General features: G+C 48.3%; 1 protein-coding gene across 2 annotated transcripts in view; it reads right to left on the reverse strand.

Annotated features, from left to right (window-relative positions):
* The window catches only part of RASSF8 (ras association domain-containing protein 8), an 87,369-nt gene that overhangs the window by 15,044 nt on the left and 48,231 nt on the right, over window positions 1-24,094 (reverse strand). For both annotated transcript variants that reach the window (XM_055074771.2, XM_055074772.2), the window contains 2 exons: window positions 12,276-12,448; window positions 10,807-10,975 (listed from right to left, as the gene is read on the reverse strand). In XM_055074771.2, the coding sequence (XP_054930746.1) occupies window positions 10,807-10,975; window positions 12,276-12,448 (342 nt within the window). The remainder of the gene's footprint in view (window positions 1-10,806; window positions 10,976-12,275; window positions 12,449-24,094) is intronic.

Raw genomic sequence — 24,094 nt, forward strand, 5'->3', positions numbered from 1 at the left:
GGCTGGCCTTGTCGGCGGTGTCTTGCGTCGCTGACAGTCTCGGCATGTTCTGACATAACGGGTGACGTCGGCGGTCAGGCGCGGCCAATAATACTTTTCTTGTATCCTCGATAGTGTCCGGGAAAATCCGAGGTGTCCAGCGGTCGGATCGTCATGTAGGGCATGCAATACTTCTGGACGAAGTCCTGACGGGACAACAAGAAGGTAATTGGCGCGGACTGGCGAGAAGTTCTTCTTCACGAGTAGACTGTCTTGAAGCGTGAAGGAAGACAATCCGCGCTTAAATGCCCTGGGGACAACGTCGGTGTGCCCTTCCAAATAATCGACGAGGCCTTTAAGTTCCGGGTCCGCTCGTTGTTGTTCAGCGAAGTCTTCCGCGCTTATTATTCCAAGGAAAGCGTCGTCATCCTCGTCATCTTGCGGCGGCGGGTCAATGGGGGCGCGTGATAGGCAATCGGCGTCTGAGTGTTTTCGTCCGGACTTGTATGTTACAGTGATGTCGTATTCTTGTAGTCTGAGGCTCCACCGTGCCAGCCGTCCTGAGGGATCCTTTAAATTCGCTAGCCAACACAAGGCGTGATGGTCGCTGACGACTTTGAATGGCCTGCCATATAGGTAAGGGCGAAATTTCGCTGTAGCCCAAACGATGGCGAGGCATTCCTTTTCGGTTGTAGAATAATTGCCTTCCGCTTTTGACAACGACCGGCTAGCGTAAGCTATCACGTGTTCATGTCCATCTTTTCTCTGGACCAGGACGGCGCCGAGGCCTAGGCTACTGGCGTCAGTGTGGATTTCGGTATCGGCGTGCTCGTCGAAGTGCGCAAGTACGGGCGGCGACTGCATGCGTCGTTTGAGTTCTTGAAATGCCTCGGCCTGCGGCGTTTCCCACTTGAACTCAACATCACATTTAGTTAGACGTGTCAACGGCTCGGCGATGCGTGAAAAGTCCTTGACAAAGCGCCTGTAGTAGGCACACATGCCAAGGAATCTACGCACTGCCTTCTTGTCGGTGGGCTGCGGGAACTTTGCGATGGCAGCTGTTTTCTGGGGGTCGGGGCGTACTCCGGATTTACTGATGACGTGGCCTAGGAACAAAAGCTCGTCGTAAGCGAAGCGGCATTTTTCTGGCTTCAGAGTGAGCCCTGATGACTTGATGGCCTCTAGTACTGTGGCAAGCCGCCTAAGGTGATCGTCGAAATTTCCGGCGAATACAACGACGTCATCCAAGTATACGAGACAGGTCTGCCACTTCAATCCTGCTAAAACCGTGTCCATCACGCGCTGGAACGTTGCAGGCGCCGAGCACAGTCCGAATGGCATAACCTTGAACTCGTAGAGGCCGTCTGGGGTGATGAAGGCGGTCTTTTCGCGATCTCTTTCGTCGACTTCTATTTGCCAATAGCCAGACTTTAGGTCCATGGACGAGAAGTATTTAGCGTTGCAGAGCCGATCCAATGCGTCGTCTATCCGTGGGAGGGGGTATACGTCCTTCTTCGTGATCTTGTTCAGACGACGATAGTCGACGCAGAAACGTAGGGTTCCGTCCTTTTTCTTTACCAGAACAACAGGGGATGCCCACGGGCTTTTCGACGGCTGGATGATGTCGTCGCGCAGCATTTCGTCGACTTGTTCTCTTATAGCTTCACGTTCTCGCGCCGAAACTCGGTAAGGGCTCTGACGGAGTGGGCGAGCGCATTCCTCGGTGATTATGCGATGCTTGGCGACTGGTGTTTGACGAAGCCTCGATGACGTCGAAAAGCAGCTTTTGTATCGTCGGAGCAGACTTCTGAGCTGCTGTTGCTTAATCATAGGGAGATTTGGATTAATGTCGTAGTCTGGTTCGGGAACCATGGTCGTCGGGGTAGATGCGGCGGAATCTGAGAGGACAAACGCATTACTTGTTTCCAGAATTTCCTCGATGTACGCGATCGTCGTGCCCTTGTTGATGTGCTTGAACTCCTGGCTGAAGTTTGTCAGCAACACTTCAGTTTTCCCTCCATGCAGTCGAGCGATCCCTCTTGCGACGCAAATTTCATGGTCTAGCAGTAGACGTTGGTCGCCTTCGATGACGCCTTCTACGTCAGCGGGTGTTTCGGTGCTGACTGAAATAACGATGCTGCAGCGAGGCGGGACGCTCACTTGATCTTCGAGCACACTCAAGGCGTGGTGACTACGAGGGTTCTCCGGCGGCATTGCTTTATCTTCCGACAGCGTTACTGACTTCGACTTCAGGTTGATGATTGCGCCGTGTTGGTCCAGGAAGTCCATACCGAGAATGACGTCTCGTGAACACTGTTGGAGGATAACGAAGGTGGCAGGGTAAGTCCGGTCATGAATGGTTATTCTTGCCGTGCAGATCCCAGTCGGCGTGATGAGGTGTCCTCCAGCGGTGCGAATCTGAGGGCCTTCCCATGCGGTCTTAACTTTCTTCAACTGGGCGGCGATGTGTCCACTCATGACGGAGTAATCGGCTCCTGTGTCCACTAAAGCGGTGACTGCGTGGCCGTCGAGAAGCACGTCGAGGTCGGTGGTTCTTTGTCTGGCGTTGCAGTTGGGTTTTGGCGTCGGATCACGGCTGCGTCGTGTTGATCTGAAGCTGGAACGTCGCGTCGTCAAGTCGTCTTTCGTCGGTGTAGTCTTGGCTTCCCGACTTCTTCGGGACGGCGGCGTGTCGTCATTAAGTCGTCGAGATGGTTTCTTCGGCGTCTTCGTCGGCGGCGGAGGATCTTCGTCAGTTCGACGAACAGCAACCGCACCTCCATCGGTTGCTGCCTTTAGTTTTCCGGATATGGGCTCGCTGACCGGCCGCGGGCTGGGCCAGTGTATGGTCGGAGCTGCGGCGACAGGTAGCGGCCTGGTAATGGCGAACGCGACGGTCGTCGAGAGCTCCACTGAGTAGCCGCGAGGTAGTCAGCGATATCGCGAGGGCGTTCACCTTGCTGCGGGCGCGGAGCGTTAACGGCGAAACCTCGCAGTCCCATTTCCCGGTATGGACATCGTCGGTAGACGTGACCCGCTTCCCCGCAGTGGTAGCAGAGCGGGCGGTGGTCAGGAGCGCGCCAAACGTCGGTCTTCCTCGGGTAGCTCCGCTGGGCGACGGGTGGGCGCGCTGTCGGCGGCGGCGGCGGTGGTCGACGGAATTGCGGCGTTACAGGGCCCTGGCGCGTTCGCTGAGGAGGGCCTTGACGGCGTACGACGGCGGCGTAGGTCATCGCTTCGGGTTGGGGTTGCGGTAATTGAGGTTGCACCTCCGGAACTCCAAGCGACCGCTGAACCTCATCTTTGACGATGTCAGCGATCGAGGCCACTTGAGGCTGCGACGACGGGAAGATCTTCTGAAGCTCCTCTCGTACGACTGCCCTGATAGCCTCGCGCAGGTCTTCGGAGGCCAGTGATTGAACGCCGGCATAGTTTGTAGAGTTGGTGCGGCGGTCGAATTGCCTGTTTCGCATCTCGAGTGTCTTCTCGATGCTAGTGGCCTCGCGAAGAAACTCGTCGACGGTCTTCGGTGGGCTTCGTACCATACCGGCGAAAAGTTCCTCCTTTACACCGCGCATCAGTAGCCGGACTTTCTTTTCCTCGGACATTTCCGGGTCGGCGTGGCGGAATAGGCGGCTCATTTCTTCCGTAAAGATGGTAACGTTCTCGTTTGGTAGCTGCACTCGGGCGTCCAGCATAGCTTCAGCCCTTTCCTTGCGGATGACGCTTGTAAAGGTGCGCAGGAAGCCGCTACGGAACAGGTCCCACGTTGTCAAGGTCGATTCCCTGTTCTCAAACCAAGTTCTGGCGGCGTCTTCTAAGGCGAAGTAGACATGCCGCAGCTTGTCGTCGGAGTCCCAGTTGTTGAACGTCGCGATGCGTTAGTAGGTCTCCAGCCATGATTCCGGGTCTTCAGTCGCTGCTCCATGGAAGGTTGGTGGGTCCCGAGGTTGTTGTAGGATAACGGGGGACGCTGGGGCAGCCATTGGGGTTGTTTTGACCACGATATTCTTTGTCGACTCAGGTAGAAGTCCGTGCTCTGGGGGCAGTCCTTGAAGTCTGCGGCTAGCACGCTGGTCTTGGGCGATGTTGGTTTTGTCCTCGGGCTTCGGGCTTGGATCGCGGCTTTGCGGGGGCGTTCGGTACATGAACGCACTAGCACCTCCACCAGATGTCACGTGGTGGTGACGTTAAGAACACAGTGGCAATACTGTGAAAGGCAAAACTAGATTTTATTGGGCGAACCTGTGCCCACAAAACAGGCTACACTTATAGCACAACGAAAGCGGCGAACACAGTCGGCAATCGTCAAAAATCTGATCAGCGGGTCAAGCGCGTCGGCTTTTATACAGCAATCATCGAAAGTTCCAGATTAAACGTTGGGACCCGCATGCCTTCTAAAATGTTCTACACCATTCGTGTCAAGCGATGAAATCAGATAACACAACGTTCGGCGACAACAGACAGCGGGTAGAAGCATCGATAACTTTCCAGAAACTTCGGATACATGCAGGCGCGTCCCGCGCTGTGCGATAACATTTGTTCGGCGGCAAAACTTGTCGCCCGATAGAGACAAGTACACGTGTCAGTATTGTGCACATTGCAGATCGCTTTCAAGATACAGCACCCGTGCGGGCGCACACTTTGCACACATCGCAAATCACTTTCAAGATACGGTGGCCGTGCCGTAAGCAGCAGCCACTGGAGTGGAACAGCGGGAACCCCCTCGCCTCCCACACGTGCCTCGAGCGCAAAAGAAGGCGGTGCGCTTCCTCCCTCGCACGCGTGCGATATTGAGCTGTGATCGCTGGCTGCCCCTTGCAAGTCAGTTGTCAGCTTGTGTCAACATGATAAAAGTCCATTTTAATGCCAGATTTTGACAAAGATTGCCGCTAATTTCATCCGCTGCAGCCGACAGTCAACTGTAGCGCGGTCCGCTGAAAGTGAACTTCGTTGCATTCGCAAGATAGGTAGAGCAAACTAAGGTTGAAATATGGTCCGTTATATTCTTAAGTCTGGTGTACACGGGTCCGTTTAATGAGCATAGACTGTACAAGTATTTATGGAAGCCCATCTGTATTAATAAATAAAAAAATGCATGTTTACCGATGGAAAATATTTTTTGTCACATCATGGTCCCTCTAAAAAAAAACAGGTAAATTTTTTTCGAGACAGGTCAGCCCGACGATGCTAAATCTGCAATGAAAAAAATTTGACATTGGGGATCGCGTATGGCAAAAAAAAATTTAACCCTCAAAGGGTTAAGACCGTGACGACAACCAAAACGAAAGCGAGCTGGTGGGTGATGTCAGAATACGATGCCACCAGATGAAAACATGTCACTCATTCCACTTAGCACTGCTTAGGGGGGGGGGGGGGGGGGGGTGCGAGCACTGTGGGGAAGCTGATGTGGTGGGCACTTACTGTTCAGTATTGCCTATGCTTCGTATTTTTTCAAGTTCTTATGGGATCTAGTGGGCAGAAAACGTATGATTGCATTTTGGTGACGTACTGAACATCAGTGCCGAAAGATTGTTTTCCGGGAACCTATAAACTGGTAAAAAAGATGCATTAGGTCATTTACTGTGTTTTGGATTGTGAACGTTGGTGGCGGAAAATCATATGAAACAGGATTATACAACCGAGGTCTTACTGCACCATGTTTTCGTGGCGAGCGCAAATGATGAGCTGTGGCCACTGGTCGCAGAGACATGATTATCCAGTCGGTTGGTGGTGCATAAGTTCAGATCTCCGATACCTTATGTAATAAAACATTATATTTTACAACGCAAAACTGTGACACTTAATTTCACATAGAATTACATGGAGCACACTGCTTTTTGGTCACAAATGTGAATATCGATTTCTTTCACAGTTTGCAGCGCTGTCTGCTATGTACGAGTATAGAGGCACCAAATTTCAAGCATGCACTCATGCTAGCTAACTGCACCCATTCAGTTTGTGCCGATACTTATGAGTTGCCTTGCCATCCGTCTCAACACCTAACAACTCAAGCGCACCAATACGAAGTGGCAGCACTCGTGACAAGAGAAATCAAGGTATGCTTGGGAAACTCGTGCCAACTCAGAGTGTCACTTCAGATACCACCTTTAACAGCCTTCCTTCCATTCTACTTGCAATAATGTGCATCGGGTACATCATTTTTAGTCAATGCAGTGATCGCAGTGCTGCCACTGGCATCTGCGAAAACTGTTAAGAAGCTATAAGCCTGCTCAAATAGTCAATGGTGTGAAGTGGACAGCACTATACCATGCAGTAGCGAAGAAATCAGCGTAACTGAGCAGGAGGCAAGAAAGCCAGTCTTGAGAAAATGGCATTCACAGTCACATCACTTCAGATTGAAGTGGTTTGCTTGCCCTTTTTTTCCTCAAAACATCCTTCTCCACTGCTCTGTGAAGAGCATGCTGGCCAGGCTGCAGACCAAATGTCGCACAATTTCCCTTAAACGCATAGCGTGTCCAAGAATTGTATTTGCATACTGCCTTGTTGACAGGTGCCTCCAGTGGAGCCGCATCACTCACATAATGACTCTGTCGCATTCAATGGCACATTTGTCTTTTTGTAGCAATGACCAGATGACTAAACGAAGGTTTCCAGCAGCATTTCAATTAATTTTTTCTAGATAATGGCTAAAGAGCTAGCTGAACATTAGGAAGGCACTGTTACATGTGTAGCAATGCAATAGAAACATGCATGCCATGCAAGTCAGCACTTCAGTGGACGTTTACAATGTGCTTCTATGGCCTAACGTTTGCAACAGCTACCATATTTTGAGAATGTTCTACTGTGCAAACTTTTTCTCCTTTGAACCTCGCGAGGGCCTTGAGAGCTTACAGAATGCAGTGGAACGTTTGTTAAACACTGTGAGCATAGCTAAATGTGACATACGTTTCGACACTGGTCAAGATCATAGTGGTCGAGACGTTGAGAGCTCGCAAGGTGCAAAGAGCAGACGACCTCCCTACTAAGCGAGCACTGGACCAAAGGCAAACCATGCTAGTCACGTGGCAGGCGTGGCCAATTGGAGACTCTGGAACAACCTTCAATCATTCCCTTTCTGTGCACTTGTTTCTGTATAGAGGAGATAGCTGAAGCAGTAAATTCGAAGACGGAGAAACAAGATCACGATGGCGGTGCTCGGTTGTACCATTCTAGCGATATTATGGCTTGAAGAACACTGTTGCTCAGCGATTTCTGCAATATTTCTCGCCACCTTGGCCGATAAAACAAATTTTTACACCATTTTTACATAGTTTTCAGTGATGATATTTCGGGATCAGATAGAAAAAGGGTCAGAGAAACTGAAAATGTGAATTTCAAACAAATAATTTTTTTTTTGCAACTTTTCGCGATGCAAAGGCTGCATGCCCTTTTAAGTCGCAATGGCTTTAAAGCGCTGCACGTTAGAAAGGCACTTTTGCATGGGCAGCAACGCAGCAATGCTACGAGGAATTCTATAAAGGCTATTGAGTTTGCACTCGAGCACGGCAACTGTGCTGCCAGCAGGCACTTCGGTGTCGGCTAGATTCATGTCCGATACTGGAGTACTCAGCACAGCAAGCTTAAGACACCCAACCAATGTGCTGAGCTTTCTGCAAGTTGAGGAGGCGGTTCTTGAATATGAAAGGGATCTTTGCAAAGAAGCATGCACTGTATCACTCAAAATGATACAAAATCAGGTGCACACAACTGTGAGGAAGCAGAGAATTATAGCGAAATACTTTCATGTGGGCTTTGGATAAATGACACTGTTAATGCGATGAAATGAACCGTCACTGAGAACGCAGACGTCGTTGCGCCAGCAGCTCCTGCCTGTCTATGAATACCAAGTGATGGACTTTCACCACATTGTCACGAGGACCCGAAAAGAAAAAGACTTCATCTTGTCTTAAATAAGTAGCACCGGCCAGATTTTCCTGACCTCAGACATGCCCTGAAAACGCCTGTCCAGGAGAAAGGTGCCCGAAGTATCCTAGTCAAAACAGCGATGCACAGTGATGCTGGCAATGACAGCAAACAGGTGGAAGCAGCCACCTTATGCGATACTAAAACGTACGACTCTTCACAAGGGAAACTTTCCCCATGGCATCTACATTCAGGTTCAAGAAAAGAGTTGGATGACCTTATGGTCGATTGGGCAAAGACAGTTCAGGGATGAAGACTGGGAGTGCTTCTGTTTTCCTTGCTCCTCGTTGTGGACAGCATCATGGCCACCTTGTGGATAGTGTTCACGCAAGGCTGAAGGGATCCAGGTGCTTGAGACCGAAAATCGGCCCAAAATTCAAATTTTCAATTTTTATTATTTGTGTTCCTGATGTGTTTCCGTGCCTATCTCCGAAATTTGGTTACAAAATACCGCTTAGTTCTTCTGTTATCGTGATCTAAAGATGACAATCCGCAAGCGTTGCCCATTAAATTGCGGACAAATCGCGCCCGATTTTCGTCGTGCATAACTCGGTAACTATGTGCCCTACCAGCGCCATTTCGATATCATTCGAAAGCTCGCATTTCTGGCTTTCATTATTCGCCGGTCGGCAACATTGCCAGCACTGTGGTCACGAAAAAACAACAGAAGAAGAAATTCATGGCACCTGCTATTATTGACCAGATTGAGCACGTGACCATGATGCCGAGTCATGATTGGCTCCAAGGACCAAAAGTGCTCAAATGATGAAAACAGCCGCTATTTTGTCTCTCCCACGACTGCGACGCTGGATATCCTGGAGGTCCGACAAAGTTTTGTTCCGTGAATCATTACAGGCGAAAACATACGAGATGCAATGAACTTCCGAAAGCAATACTGTTGTAGCAGTCGGCACAGGATACCGGGCAGCTCACCGCTGAAGTCGTACCGCCACGAAGCATCGATACCAACTGCTTTCACGCCTATCCACACACTGGTTACACTCGCGTAAGAATTGAACACAGCTGTCGTAACTGAAGAGGACGTGGTTAAGAATACATGAGAAACCTACGCTCAACAAGACCGCATCTACGGCGGCCACAGAGCAAGAGATTCAGTGTTTTGTTGAAGATCCGACCGCCGATAGTGCAACAGCCTCGGCTGTGAAGCCCGCTACTCTGTACGTTGTCGTCGAACTTGCAGCAGTGAACAATCTTCTCGGCGTTCTCTCTTGTAATACTTGCAGTGGTTCTTCATAGCTGGTGCGGAGTGATCAGGATTACAGTCTCGCTACTGAACTGACTGTGGTTTGCAAGATCTGCGGTGAAGTTGTGTCATGATGGAGCTCACAGGGAACTGAGGGTCCGAAAACATGTAATCCTTTTGAAGTGAACCCACTCGCAGCGCACACTGTGTCGACCGGCAACGGCCATGAGTTAAACCTAGTGCCTACTGATGGCCCTTGGTGCCATTTCTTCAAACTTTCTTTCAGTATATCAGTTATGAAATGTTTTTTGTTGTTTTCTAAAACCGCAATTTTGATGATGATGACATATTGGAGGTGCATTATCTCTGCTTCTACTTGTGCTATCACTGTAATAAAGGCAAAGCTGTGTAGAGTGCAAATAAGCAAAACAATGTTGTTGCATTTATGAATACTTTCTTTAGCGCAATACAACAGACAAGAAAGATGACAGGACAAGCGCCTTGTCCTGTCGTCTTTCTTGTGTCTGTTGTTTTGCGCTAAAGAAAGTATTCATGGATTCGCACCGACTAGCCCATCAACGCATTGTTGTTGCATTTATTAGAAAAATTTTTTAAAATGTTTTTTTTTTTTAGCAGTTAGAGGGATTTCGCTCACAAATCTTTGCAATGTTCTCATTTGATATAAAATTGGGTTAGAACACCATACTTGCTTATTGGCACTCTTTGTTAGTTCCACATCATTTTCGTATGTCGATATTTATTATGCCATGTATAGTTTGGTAGATAGCTCACCTCCAAGCAAATTATACAATAAAGCTGAATTTCTTTAATTTCTAGAAAGTTATTTACTCTGAAAGAAAACTGGATGTATATTTAAACCTAACACATAGAAATACATAAACTCGGCAAGTTTCATCAATATCGACAAAGAATTAAAGAAAAAGTTTTCAGGCGCAGGGCAGTACCCCCTTAGAGGTACGCACTGACATCGCAGTCATCCTAGGTGGCCTCTCATCATGTCCTTGAACAAGCTGTTCAAGGTCAACATTCAAAGTCTGTATGCGGAATGGATGGCCAGCATAATCTGACGCTGGGCGGCAAGGTAAAAAAAACGTCTGTAGGGTTACTTTGCACCTGGATCTTGGAAGCACGGAGCAGAATCTCCGACGAGGAGATGGTTAAGAGTTTGAAGAATACCAGGATGTCTCCCCTGCTGGACGGGACCAAAGATCACTTTTTATGGGACTGTGATGCCCCCAGAAATGACCATGCACCCTCCGACAAGAAAGCTTGCAGCGATGGCCGTGTGGATTCCCGACTCGGAATAAAATCAAAGCGATTGAATAAGAAAGAAATCAAATGGTGAGGTGCAGTTGATGTAGTGCTCACAGAATGTGTGCATTTAACAAAGATTTTTTGGTTATGCTCACGGTAGCCATCGTAAGAATTATGACCTGCAACTTGTTTGAATTTCTCACTACTCATAATTTTATATTATCCCTCATAATGATCGCACCGCCAAGTTAGCGTCAGTCATTTAGAGAAAAAATGTGGGATTGTTGCTCGAGTAAATACGGTATGCAGTCTTCAGTTTTGTAGAGCAACACATCCCTTTGGTTAGCTGCCTCAAGACAACCTACAAGTGTGTGGAAGGAGGTGTAGCAGAACGAAAGCCACAAATGCGCAAACAAACTGACCAGAAGCCTCAAGCCAATGCTTGTGGTCGGCATCCGCCAAAGCAAGGGCCTCCAGGTTTGCCTCTCGCAGTTCCTCGCTTAGCTGAGCCACCATGCGCCGACGCTCTGACAGCTGCTCCGCCAGGTCGTCTCCTCCTTCCCCACCTTGACAGCATTTCTCCTCCGAAAGCTGTACACAAACATGCCATGTTTAAACATTATAGTACATTGTTAATTTGGCTTTCATGGGATTAAAAAAATGTCCCAATGAACTGAATGTCGAATTATTGGGGGTATCGAGAAAACAAACAAATGTCCACAAGCTTTTATTTAGCAAACCCCATTTTTGTTTTGCACAAAATCAGTGTGGAAGCTGCAATTCTTGTAATCTTTTGACTGATTCACACTCGCAAGGCCTTCGCGACTTCCTTGGCCCTACAACCGTGGTGCATGTATTCATTTGAGATGCTTTTCACTACCGCGTGTACATCTCAAAAATTCGTCCCGGACCAGGACGAATTTTTCTTCAACTGTGAGGCTTTTCTTTCGAGGAACCCGTATGGGTTTCCTTTGTAGCAATTGCTACGAACGGGTAGATGTCTGATTTTCCCTTTATTCGTGTACATCTCAATGATTTTTTCACCAGTGAGCTGTTTGCCAACAGTGGCCGGCACTCTTCATCTTTGACAACGTTGCACCGAGTCAAAACGAAACTACCGTTTGACACAACCGCTCAGACGAAGCCGCGGCCGCTATCGACGTGATTAAAGAGGGTGGCCTTACCGTTCTGAAAACACACGGCTGACGCCCGCACCAAGTCAATATGAAACTACCATTGGCTGCAACTGCTCTGGATGAAACTTCAATTGCTATCGACACGATCGTGGATGGTGACTACACAGTTACGAAGACATGCGGCCAACATAGTGTTATGCACAACGGTAAACGCAAGAATAAAAACGCAACGATGGGTCGGTAGACACGCCACATTGTAATCGCTTAGCTCAGTATGAAATACTAGGATTATTTCTTGATAGGCAGTGTCTATGGCGTAGCCCCTGTGAAGAGTTAGTTGCTTTAAAACTGCCTTTGTTATTTTTCTTAACTTTCCTACTTCTTATCTAGTCTTCATCCTCTCCAAGTGTCCTTGGTTAACCACCTTCTCTTCGTTTCTTTCTTGTTACTTTGAATGTTGATCAGTTGGCCCACAGCCCTAGTTTTCAAGGAACACATTTATTTTCAAGGAGTTTTCAGGGCCCCTGAATCTCTCATTTTATGTTCAAATTCAAGGGTTTTCAAGAAGGTGTACGAACCCTGGGATGGAGACATGCACCTAATAATAGGGGGACAACATGAGCGCTGTCTTGCAAACTAGAGGTCTCCACCTTCAGTTTTTACTCACCTTGCATATTGTCCCCAATAAACCTTCAGTTGCAAGACAGTGCTCGTGTTGTCCCAGGGATTCTTACTGCTTGGCACATGCACCTGACCTCGTGTCCCAGCTGGCAGAGGCGCTGGCGGCACTGCAGCAGACGTGCCTCACAGTTGGCAAGCTGCGAGTGTGCCAGGGTCAGCTCAGAGCGCAGCGTGCGCTCTTCCTGGCGTGACAGGCGCAGCTGCTCTTCCAGAGGTGGGCTGCTGGCCTCCGCTCCTTCCCACGGCTCTGCACGACCGGCACCAGTGCCCTCAACAATGAGGTTGAGAGCTGCCAATCACTGCTGTCCTTCCAACCTGCTCAATCAATCATCCACTAATTTTAATGCAAGTTGTTTCCACTGCAAGTTGCCCACAGTGCATTAGGTTTACCACTTATTTGGAAAGTTTTTCAGTGGGTCCGGCAGCGGCATGTGGTTCAGTACCATCAGATGTGTTCTTTTCGCCTTACAGATTGCCGCAGTTTCCGGTAGCCACTATTGCAAGGACCACGTTTCATCCCTGCATGACCTGCTTTACCCGTAATATCAGTCTGATAATTACCCCTCGATCCTCAGTATATGCGCTCTGGCACAACCGGACTGGAGCACGTGTGCTTATTAAGACTCTCAAGTCGCGAGCTGTCAGCTGATTGAGGGACCCTGCTGCACATGGCCGGAACACACAGCGACATTTACCTGCTCACCAACGATTACAAGACCAGCGACCAGGACACTCCTCTTCAGCGGGTCAGGCAGCGGCATGTCGTTCAGTACCATCAAATGTCTTTTCGCCTTACAGGTAGGCTTGAAATACGTTTATAAGTGTTATACTAGTGGTGATCGCTTTTTGTTGCTGCTGCAGGTCCCGGTATTTTCTATGCATTTTGAGTGTCTCATGTGCAGTATTATGCATTCCTTAAAGATACTGCAACAATTATGTGCGAACACCGAGAGTAATCCAGGCCCCACTGAAACAAAACAAACGCTAGCTGACCTTGCCAGCCAGAGTACAATTGGCACTGAATTGGCAACCCTGAATTCTAGGTTCGCAGCATTCGACGAACGTTTAAGTAAATTAGAATCGATGGCAGTTGCCGTCACTGATGTAAACCAGCGCGTACAAACCTCAAGCACGCAGTTACTCAACTTCAGGAAACTGTGCGTAGAATTGCTCTAAAAATGAAGATCTGTAAAATCGGTCGCGACATAACTTAGTAATTTATGGCCTTCTTGAACCGCCTACTGAAAGCACTGATCAGCTGTTTAAGTCAGTAGCTGATCTTTTGACCACTAAGCTGGAAGTCATATGTGAGAAAATCAAGCACTGCCACAGATTTGCAACACGTAAACCAGACAAAGAAAGGCCTATCATCTTTAGACTGATAGACTACAGGTCCAAGATTGAAATGCTAAAAAACGTGCGTAAACTAAAGAGATCCAAGGTTTCCATACGTGAAAATTTTTCTACACGTGTATGCAAGATTTGTAGCAAGTTATGGAAGCACTCTGTTAATTTGAGAAAAAATTGCAGCAAGGCACAGTTGCACTACGACTCGCTTATCGTGGATAATAATCGCTACACTTGGCAGGATGCTCAAAATCCATTGTAAAGAAAACTCAGAAGTTAACAGGAAGTCTGTCCACCAGCAGTTCCCATTAACTGCAATCTAACTGACCTGCCGTGGTTGCTTAGTGGCTATGGTGTTGGGCTGCTAAGCAAGAGGTCGCGGGATCAAATCCCGGCCCCGGCGACCACATTTTGATAGGGGCGAAATGCGAAAACATCCGTGTACTTAGATTTAGGTGCACGTTAAAGAACCCCAGGTGGTCCAAATTTTCTGAGTCCACCACTATGGCGTGCCTCATAATCAGAAAGTGGTTTTGGCACGTAAAACCCCATAATTTAATTTTAAATCTAACTGCCGATTGAAGCTACTAAATGTAAAAGCGGATAGTCTACTAAATAAAACTGATGACTTCAACTGTCTTGTGGATTGTCACAATCCATCTTTTGTTTGTGTAACCAAAACTTGGCTGAGCGATGTTATTTCCGATGTTGAATTTTTGCCTTCTGGCTACATGGTTCTACGGAGAGATAGGCTGGTTGGGCGAAGTGGTGGCATTGCGCTCCTTTTTATAAATGGCATGAAATTTTCCGCCCTTCCAGAACTCCTAAACATTGAATCACTTTGGGCCAAAATTAAAATCGGGGGTTTAGTCGCGGCTTTAGGTGCGATATACCGCCCGCCCAGCTCTGGCGATATCTTTCCTACTACTGTAGGAGTTGGAGGACGATCCCGCCGCTGTCATACAGTTGTCGGAGTTGAAGGTCGTAGAGAGGAACTTGGGAGGAACTAGGCGAACAGGGTTTATTTACAGTATTTACATTTTAAACGAGCGATACATTCGACAGTCGAGCGTGACTCACAAATGGAGCACGCAAGACGAAGCATACAGCATATGAGCACGAAGCTCCAAACACGCAGCACAGAGCACGCAGCTCACGAGTACGATCACAGAGGACGCCCTAGCAGCCGACAAACAGCTGCTTATAAACACTCCCGCGTTCCCAGATCCCTAGGTGAGGGAAACGTTCGACCAGTCAGCGTAGAAAGTCCTCGTGGCCGGTGCGCCTTTGAGGGAAGGGGGTAGAAGGCTTACACACACACATTTCGCACAGGTTTCACTGCCCCCTTCGAGGTGAGACGGGCTTCGCAAAACTCGGGGCTTACGTCTTGAAAGGTGCGTTGGTTCCCCTAGCTGACCCCTGCAGCGTGGCCGCCGGTTGTCCATTGTCGTGCGTCCTGTAGTCGCCACGAGTGTCAGCAGACTGACGAATCCTGGGGCCCACGTACCGCAAAGCACCCTTTTGTTAGGGAAGCTCTTCTTGCTGCAGAGAGACCATGTTGGCGGTGGCGGGTTCAGTAACAATAGTTGGTCCGCTGATCGCATTTAGTCACAACGGCACCGAGGGGGTGTTGAAGCGGCACCTCGAGGTCCCTACGAAATTAGTCACCACAGCAATTGTGATAGGCTTCCATGGTTCTCTTCGGGGAAGCTCGCAACGCTTGCAGCTGCAGCTGGCTAAGAAAACTTGCATGTTGCCACCTCGGCAGGCCATTCCTAACAGCTCCTCCATGGCCCGGAAAATCTCGACTGGCCAGTGCTGACAACCGCTGGGCAGGAAGAGAATGGCTGGCGAGCAAGAATATGGCTTTGCTCTCTGCAAGACCTGCGCACTTGGAATGCCTGCAACCATCTCACAACAACGGGCACAGAAGAGTCGATCCCGGCAACACAATACCGCTCAGCGTTCAAACGCCCGGAATCAGCTGTTAACCCACCAGGCTCCCTATCAAAATTTCAATGCAAGCCACTCAACTAGGAACCCCAAATTCTGCCCCAAAATTTCGTGCCGCCAAGGCGAGCGTTCACGTTCCCCTTGAGTTCGACCAAACCTGACCGTCGCGCTGCATGAGAGCGAAGGTTTACGCAGAAGTAAACCGAAGGCCCTCAACCAGCAATACCTGAACATAAATTCAGCAGCCTAATTTCGCGAACAGCCTGTTCTCACACTATCGCAGTGGCGTACTTATCGCACGTACTGGTGCCACTGAACAGTCTGGTCAACTCCACAGGTACGTAATCACAATCGCGCTAGCTTTGTGCTCCCTATTCAGAACATGTACTAGCGTTGTACGCAAACGTTTCATCACACTGACTTTCGTTTCTTTCTCTAGTGGACACGTAACTTAACCGAGCAACCAAACTTGCGTAACTCACGCACACCACAGAACCCTTAAAAGAAATGCATCTGCTAACAACTAGTTCTACGCACGCTTACTAGAGAAGTCAGAATACGGCCGCCCTAAACACACACGAGCAACTTAATCATAAACCTGCTTCCTTCCGTCCGCACAGGACACGTGCTAATAAACCTACGAACGCTTCTCAGTGCAAATTGTGCACTAACTGCAAACCTACGCGCTTAACCTTAAAAAAATTCAGAAGCACTTGTAAAAAATAGAAGGTTAATACACACGCACGTTACCATAGGCCTTTCAAAGATAACCTTGACCTTCAGGTTACTCACACACACACAAAAAAAAGAAAGCCCAAACACCTCGCAAAACTACAAGTTTACATAAAACACCTGTTTCAAACCTCGGAGCTTCTGAAACGAAAACATAAAACAAAGCTCATACCTTACATATTGAAAGAAATTCTAGCCTCAAATTGCGAAAATTTTCCAATGTTCAAAAAAGAAAACAAAACGTTTCACTTCTCTGGAAGCTGTCTTGGCCTCCCATTCCAAACGTTTACGACTGACTCATACTTTTGAGCCATACTCGAGGTGGTCGCAGTTTTCTGGCTACCCAGGAACAACAAAAGGGCCGACACACTATGAGCTCCTTCAACACGTTACAGTTTCTGGCCAATTTGCGTACTGGCGCCACGCTTTCATCACTAACTCGACTAACCGCGTCGCAACTCCCTACCACCTCGTCTCGTCTTGCCACCTTGCGCTCCTTCGCACTACATGCTGCACTCCGAAAAGAATGACGGAATGACGAGGAACGTAACTGCCCCATGCTCTTTGTCCACGACCGTGCAGAACATGCTTCTCGGTCTCTTTTAGACCGGTGGCTCGAAGATGTTTGATGCACCGAAGTCGTCAATGACAACCGCACCTTTCGTTTCTTTGCGCCCTGCCTTCTTGCGCCTGTCGCCGTTTTTGGCTGCGCTACCTTATTTACCACTTTTCTATCCTTACGGCGTTTCTTTCTGTGGTGCTTTCTCTTTGAATTCTCTTTCGTGCTGCTTTCTCGCACCTCGTGCTGGCCGGTACACATCTCGTTGGTCCGGATCGGTCTCCTACCCGCACAGTCTGAGTGATTTTCATTTAAATCTACTTTCTCTCTGCCTTGACTGGCGGACAGCTCAACCGACTCTTGAACAATGCAGCAGTCTTTACTCAAGCTATGCAACTCGTACTCTGGCGAACTGCCCTCTACTGGATTGCCCAGCTCATGCTGTGCATTGGCACACAGCCCATCGGTCTCGATTGCTGTCTCGCGCGCACAGTCCAAATGATCCCTGACTAAATCTTTCCTCTCTTGGCTACCTAGACTGGCGGAGAGCTGCACCGTTCACTGAACAATGCAGTTGTCTTCTGTTGAGCTACGCAGCTCGCAATCCTGAGAACTGCCCTCAACTGCATCGTCCAGCTGGCACTTCTCTTCGGCACGCAGATCTGACTCGACATGGTAGCTCGTGTCTGTCGGGTCAGCAGTACCCTGTACCTCGCTAACGACCTCGTTAACATTAGATGCGACGCACACGCGCGGTGACTGTGCCAATTCACTCACAGCCGGCCTAGCTGTCTCTACAGTGCTCTGTTGGCACAGCACCTCGTCGCTCTCACTCTGGCCTTTAACGGCCTCTGGTGCCAATAAGACATCGTTAGCTGCTAGCACTTCGAGTTCCCCTATGAACGTGCTGCTAATCTCACAGGTACGACTTTCCTCGGCTTTCGACTGAAATCTGCTATCGAGTTCCTCCCACTTTCGCTGTGTCCAGCCTACAGATTTCTCAAGCCGCTTTTGACTTCCTGCGTTTAACTGCTGCAAATCCTGTATCTGTTTGTTCACTGCTGCTATTTCTTTTTCAAGCTTTTGCCGTTTTCGCTCACGCTCTTGGCGTTCTTGCTTAATTGCTCCCTGTTCCCAATTTTTGCTTAGAATTCGTTTACCCATTTGTTCTATGAATTTCAAATCATTGTCACTTTGGAGAATGGTTTTACGAATCTCTGCTTCCGTCAAGTCCTCCTCTACGTTTACCTCGATCTATTCACACAACCACAGGTCGGCGCTCGTCATACACATTAGGAACATGGTCGCTACTTTAAGCTTTGGCTCTGCTGTCACACAATACTTGCTGAGATACCCATGCAAATCAGAATACAAGTAAAAGATCCCAGCGAATGAAATCTACGCACGCAGAGAAATTGAAGCCTGGTAAATCTTACAGCCAAAACCAAACGCTTATTCACTGAAGCAGCACCATATCACCAGTCCTCCGCCGTATCCAGTCAGTTGGAAGAAGTGGTCAATCTCAAGTCGCCTCCAACTTGATCGGGATACCGGTCGGTCATCGTGCCCCAAAGTCCGTGAGCTGCCGTTGCTGTCTAAGAGTCGTAGGCCGATCTACGAGCCGTAGGCCGATCTCACCGCTGCCATCCAGATGTAGGAGTTGTAGGACGATCCCATCGCTGTCATACAGTTGTCGGAGTTGAAGGTCGTAGAGAGGATCTTGGGGATACTAGGCTAACAGGGTATTATTTACAGTATTTACATTTTAAACAAGAGATACATTCGACAGTCGAGCGTGACTCCCAAATGGAGCATGCACGACGAAGCATACAGCATTCGTGTGCTGCATGCTTCGTCTTGCGTGCTCCATTAGCGCGAAGCTCCAAACATGCAACACAGAGCACACAGTTCACTAGTACGATCACAGAGCACACCCTAGAAGCCGACAAACAGCTGCTTATAAAAACTCCGTGTTCCCTAGATCCCTAGGTAAGGGAAACGTTCGACCAGTCAGCGTAGAAAGTCCTCGTGGCCAGCCCGCCTTTGAGGGAAGGGGGTAGGGGGCTTACACACACATTCCGCACAGGTTTCACTGCCCCCTCCGAGGTGAGACGGGCTTCGCAGAACTCGGGGCTTACGTCTTGAAAGGTGCGTTGGTTCCCCTAGCTGACCCCCGCAGCGTGGCCGCCGGTTGTCCATTGTCGTGCGTCCTGTAGTCGCCACGAGTGTCAGCAGACTGACGAATCCTGGGGCCACGTACCGCAAAGCACCCTTTTGTTAGGGAAGCTCTTCTTGCTGCAGAGAGACCATGTCGGCGGTGGTGGGTTCAGTAACAATAGTTGGTCCGCCGATCGCATTTAGTCACAACGGCGCCGAGGGGGTGTTGAAGCGGCACCTCGAGGTCCCTACAAAATGAGTCACCACAGCAATTGTGATAGGCTTCCATGGTTCTCTTCGGGGAAGCTCGCAACGCTCGCACAGCTGCAGCTGGCTGAGAAAACTTGCATGTTGCCACCTCGGCAGGCCATTCCTAACACTACATAGTTAGACAGGCTCCATTGCTGTAACTTGATATTGTGTGGTGATTTTAATGTCCTGAGTATAAACTGGACCTCTCTTTTTGTAGCTGGCCATGACAAATTACTATACGAGTCTGATTACCTTGGCTACTTCATTTGACTTAACTCAAATTGTCACTGTTCCTACGCGTGAAGATTCCATCTTAGATTTTATCTTTGTGAATGAGGCAATTTTACGTAACGGTTTGGAATGTGAAATAACTGATGGTCCTTCTGATCACAAAGCAGTCTTTGTTACATTTATTCTGGTCGTTGACATCATAGCACCTGTTCTCAAAACTATGTTGAATTTGAACTGTGCAGATGACACTGCTATTACTGATTTACTGGCAACGTCTTTTGATCACTTCTTGACTTCCAGTGCCCACTGTGACGTCAATACCTTGAGTACTTTTACAACATTGCCCAAGAATGCATTTTGAAATTTGTTCCAAAGAAATTGTATAAAACGTAACTTGAAACGCCCCTGGCACAACAGCCATATCATACAACTTACACGACGAATCAAACGGCTTCGCAAGCGCCCGAACTCTCCGCCAAACAGTCAGCATCATTTTTTACTAAGTTCACTGATGCAAGAGGCTTTTATTATAAGAATACACTGGTTAGGCACATGAAAGTTAACCCAGCACCATTTTGGAAAACTATTAGCCTGGTATCCCCAGTTTCATCTATATTTATTATTGACAACCAACCCTGTTCTGATTCTTGTTCCATATCTCAAGCGTTCAGGAACTACTATACATCTGTCTGTCTCTGATGATGGTACTAACCCTAGCTCCAGAGCACACGTGAGGGTACAGCCCATTTCTGATATCCAAATATGCATAGCAGGGGTTCTTAACCAACCGCTTAATATTGACACAACCAAAAGTAACGGACCTGATGGTGTTCCAAATGAATTTTTAAAAATGTACTCTGAAGGGGTCTCACGTTAATCAACCATTATTTTCCAAAAATCGATTGATTCATGCCCTGTTTTTTGTCTCCGGAAAATTGCTACCGTCATCCCAGTATTAAATCTGGCAACAAACAGATGCTTTACAACTACAGGCCAATTCCTGTAATTAACACATGCTGTAAGTTATTAGAGCATATCATTCACAAACATATTAGCAGGTTTTTGTCCGATAATAGCATTATCTCTCAGTAGCAACGTGGATTCCGTGCTGGCCACTGAACGGTCACGCAGCTCATCGAATTCACTCAAGACACTAAACTCTCGTGGACAGATAGATGCCATCTTTACAGATTATGTGAAAGCATTTGATACAGTCTGTCACAAAAAAATTCTTGTTAAACTATGCTCGGCTCTTAAAAACAACAAACTACTTGACTGGTTGACTAGCTATTTGGATTCGAGGTCTCAGATTGTTTCTTTTAACAATGCTCACTCGTCGTCAGCTACCGTTACTTCAGCTGTTCCCCAGGGCTCAGTCTTGGGGCCACTACTATTCATTATATATATTAACAATGCTGCCGAAGTCATTAGTAACACCCGGGTCAAACTTCGTATGTATGCTGATGACTGCGTGCCTTATGCAAACGTTCGTAGCATTGAAGACCAACTCAAGTTAAATAGCGTTTTTGCTTCATTTTCCCACTGGAGCCATTCCCGGCAAATGTCAATTAATAGTGTTGATGACTTTTCTAATAAAAAAGAGCCTTCATATTTCGCTTACAGTAATGGAAACAAATACCTTAGTGCATCAAGGAATTTAAGTATCTTGGAGTCACCTTCATGACTACCTTAAAGGGACCCTGAAATGATTTTGATGACTTTCTACAAACGTACTGAGTCGTTACAGTAGGTCCTTCTGATCATTAATTGACATATCTAAGTGCTCCGCGTAAAGCGTGTAATTTATTATAAAGTTTTAAAGATGCACATCGCTGCCGATCGCAGCACACTGTTCGGCGGAATTTTAAGCCGCCCCTACCCATATGACGGAAATCACCCATATGACGTCAGTGGGGCAAGCTATCCGATTCGCTGACCAGGGCGCGTGATCGATAACTTTTCTAACTTTACCGTAAACAAATGATGTTCATAATAGTTGGAATGTTAGTTAATTTGTTTTTATAAAAAGAAAGTAGCATAAAGAGAATGCCCAAGAACAATTTTTCCGTACACTTAAGCACTTCCTGCACAGAGCAAGTGTCGTCTGCTTGTGTTAGCGCTCCGTCTTTGACGAGAGCTCCGCGACAGTGTCGGTCTGTTTTTTCGCGAGCGCTATGATTCGACTTTGTTGTGCTGTGGACTGCAAACGTAGCGATTGGCACTATGTCAAGCTGCGACATTGTGTCCCTCTGCAAGCCAATAGACGAGCGGACTGGCTGCAGCGCATCGGACTACCGCTATCCGATCGGTGCCAGGATTTGCGTGATTGCGGCCGTCGCTTTACACCGGAAGATTACTAACGCAACAGCGTTTTAAGAGTCCGGTATTAGGGTAAACGCAAGCGCAAGGCTGTGTCCCCTTGCGTGTCGTTTCAGGGGATGAACAGAAGCGCAAATGTGAATGGTCTGCACGGTGCAGCCACCTGGTGGCATAGAGCTCAACCACACACAGTAGCAGTAACCAAATGTACTCTTTGTTGTTGGTGTAAATTTTTTGCAGGAGTGTAATCGTTAACACTTTGTTTTTGTAAACGTTTAAAATGTTGTACACTTGGTTAGAGCAATACTAGCTCTTTCTTTGGCTGGTTAAGCTCTGCGCCAACGGGTGGCTGGACCGTGGAGACCGATCAGGCAGCTCACGTACGTCTACGCTAAAGTTCCTTCATTAGCTTGAGTTTATGCCTCCACTGTTCCATCAAGACTTTAACTAGTGTGTGATTACCGGAATACCAGACACATTCGGCGCTACGACAGAATGCTCGCAACGCACGCTGCTTCGATAGCTCTTGCTTGGGGTCGACAGCCAAGCGGCCAGCGGAGAGGTTTCGCGCGGGCGGACCCCAAAACAACCGGAAGTGGACGATGTGACGTCGCATCATGACGCAGAACCAATGAAGGCGGAGCTTAGCCCCGTCGCTCGGTGAACGTAGCACATGGTGCGTCATCTTCCGACTCGGAGTCATCGTCCGGCGGTGCAGCAGAAACCTGACGAATGATCTCGCCGTCGTCGAGTTCTGCGCATGTCAGTACAGCAGTGTCAGCACCTGTGAAACTGTCAAACGACACGGTGTCCAGAATCGCAATGCAACCACTGCGCAGGTCTCAGCAGAACATTTTCCGCGTCAGTAGGAAGCACATCGGAAGGCGACAAATCTTAGGCCTCCCAGCACCCGCTTGCTGGCATTCCCCAGCGCAGTCTGCGCGGGCACTGTCGGCGCCATTAGACACTTGACTCGACGTTTCCGTACACCGCGTTGGACCACCGAAACACCGACACAGCACACAAAGCAAACACCACCGTGCCGACACCAGTCGCACAAACGAAAAACGTGGCCTGCTCGCAGCGTCATGCGCGAAACAAACAAATCAGCTGCTGTATTGTTTTGACATGGCTTACTAAGCTGAAACCGGAACTGCTGTACGGCCACTCTATCGAACCAGGCAGAAACGATGATGATGAGCGGGGATTTCCAGTAGCGGCACTTCGTGGGGCAGCAAGGAGGCTCCGTTCACAACAAAAATGGCGTTAAGCAAGTCGAACTATGCGCCGGTCAGAGTCTGTGCATGATGCCCTCGATCGAGTTGGCTCAAGGAGTGTCCGAAAAATCAGACGAGAGGTTGCAAGGTGTCCGAACTTTCGGCAGTTGTTATACATTATGGTCTATGGGGAGAATGGCGGTGCCGCGAAGCTGACCGAATAATCGGGCATGTCCGAATTTTTGGAGTCCGGAAAATCGGTCGACAACTGTACTTTCTTGAAAACACTGCGCTCTGTACTTTTATGTCGAGAATGCTCTGTTACGATGATAACGTGCCTGCTTTTCATGACTTGGAAGTACCGGCTCGTAGCGTTAACGAAAGGAAATGCGGACAAGACAGATGATTATTGCTGTGTGGCAAGATACGACCTAAAGGGTGCAATTTTGTTTAAGAGTGTAGGATGGCCTCTTCGTGAAGACAGGCACAAATATTTACGTTCGTCCTTATTTGACAAATTTCGACAAAATATTTCATGGTTTAAGGGGCATTAAAAAAGAAAGCTACGTCCGGGAGCCTACATATATATCTGCTCGTACTGATCACACATTAAAAGTGCGAGAGTTTGCTACCAGGATGAATCTATTCACATATTAATTTTTCCCACGAGCAATTACACAGTGGAATAAGCTCCCTGAAGGAATTGCCTCTGCTTCCCTTTCAACTTGCGCTTCAAAGTTTTACTTCAAGTGTGCCTGGGCACTGGGAGGGCCCGCGTTATGGCATAACGCGTGGTATAGTCCATCGCAACAGCCACCCACTTGTTGCCCGAGGATGAAATTGAAAATGGGCCAAGAAAATCCAGGCCGACGCAGTAAAATCGCTCACTGGGGATATCTATAGGCTGAAGGTGCCCAGCGGGAGACAATGGAGGTTTCATGGAGCATTGGCCAAGTTCGCAGGCAGCGACATAACTTATATAGCCCAGGCCAGAAAAATTGCCTGCGCACACGGTCGAAGGCACAGGAGACACCCAAACGACCAGCAGTGGGCACATCATGGAACTGCGAGAGAATGGTCGAGCGCAGATGCTGGGGAACGACGAGAAGCAGTTCAGCACTCTGTG

Source organism: Dermacentor andersoni, chromosome 4 (assembly GCF_023375885.2).
Source record: "Dermacentor andersoni chromosome 4, qqDerAnde1_hic_scaffold, whole genome shotgun sequence".
Taxonomy (NCBI): Eukaryota; Metazoa; Arthropoda; class Arachnida; order Ixodida; family Ixodidae; genus Dermacentor; species Dermacentor andersoni.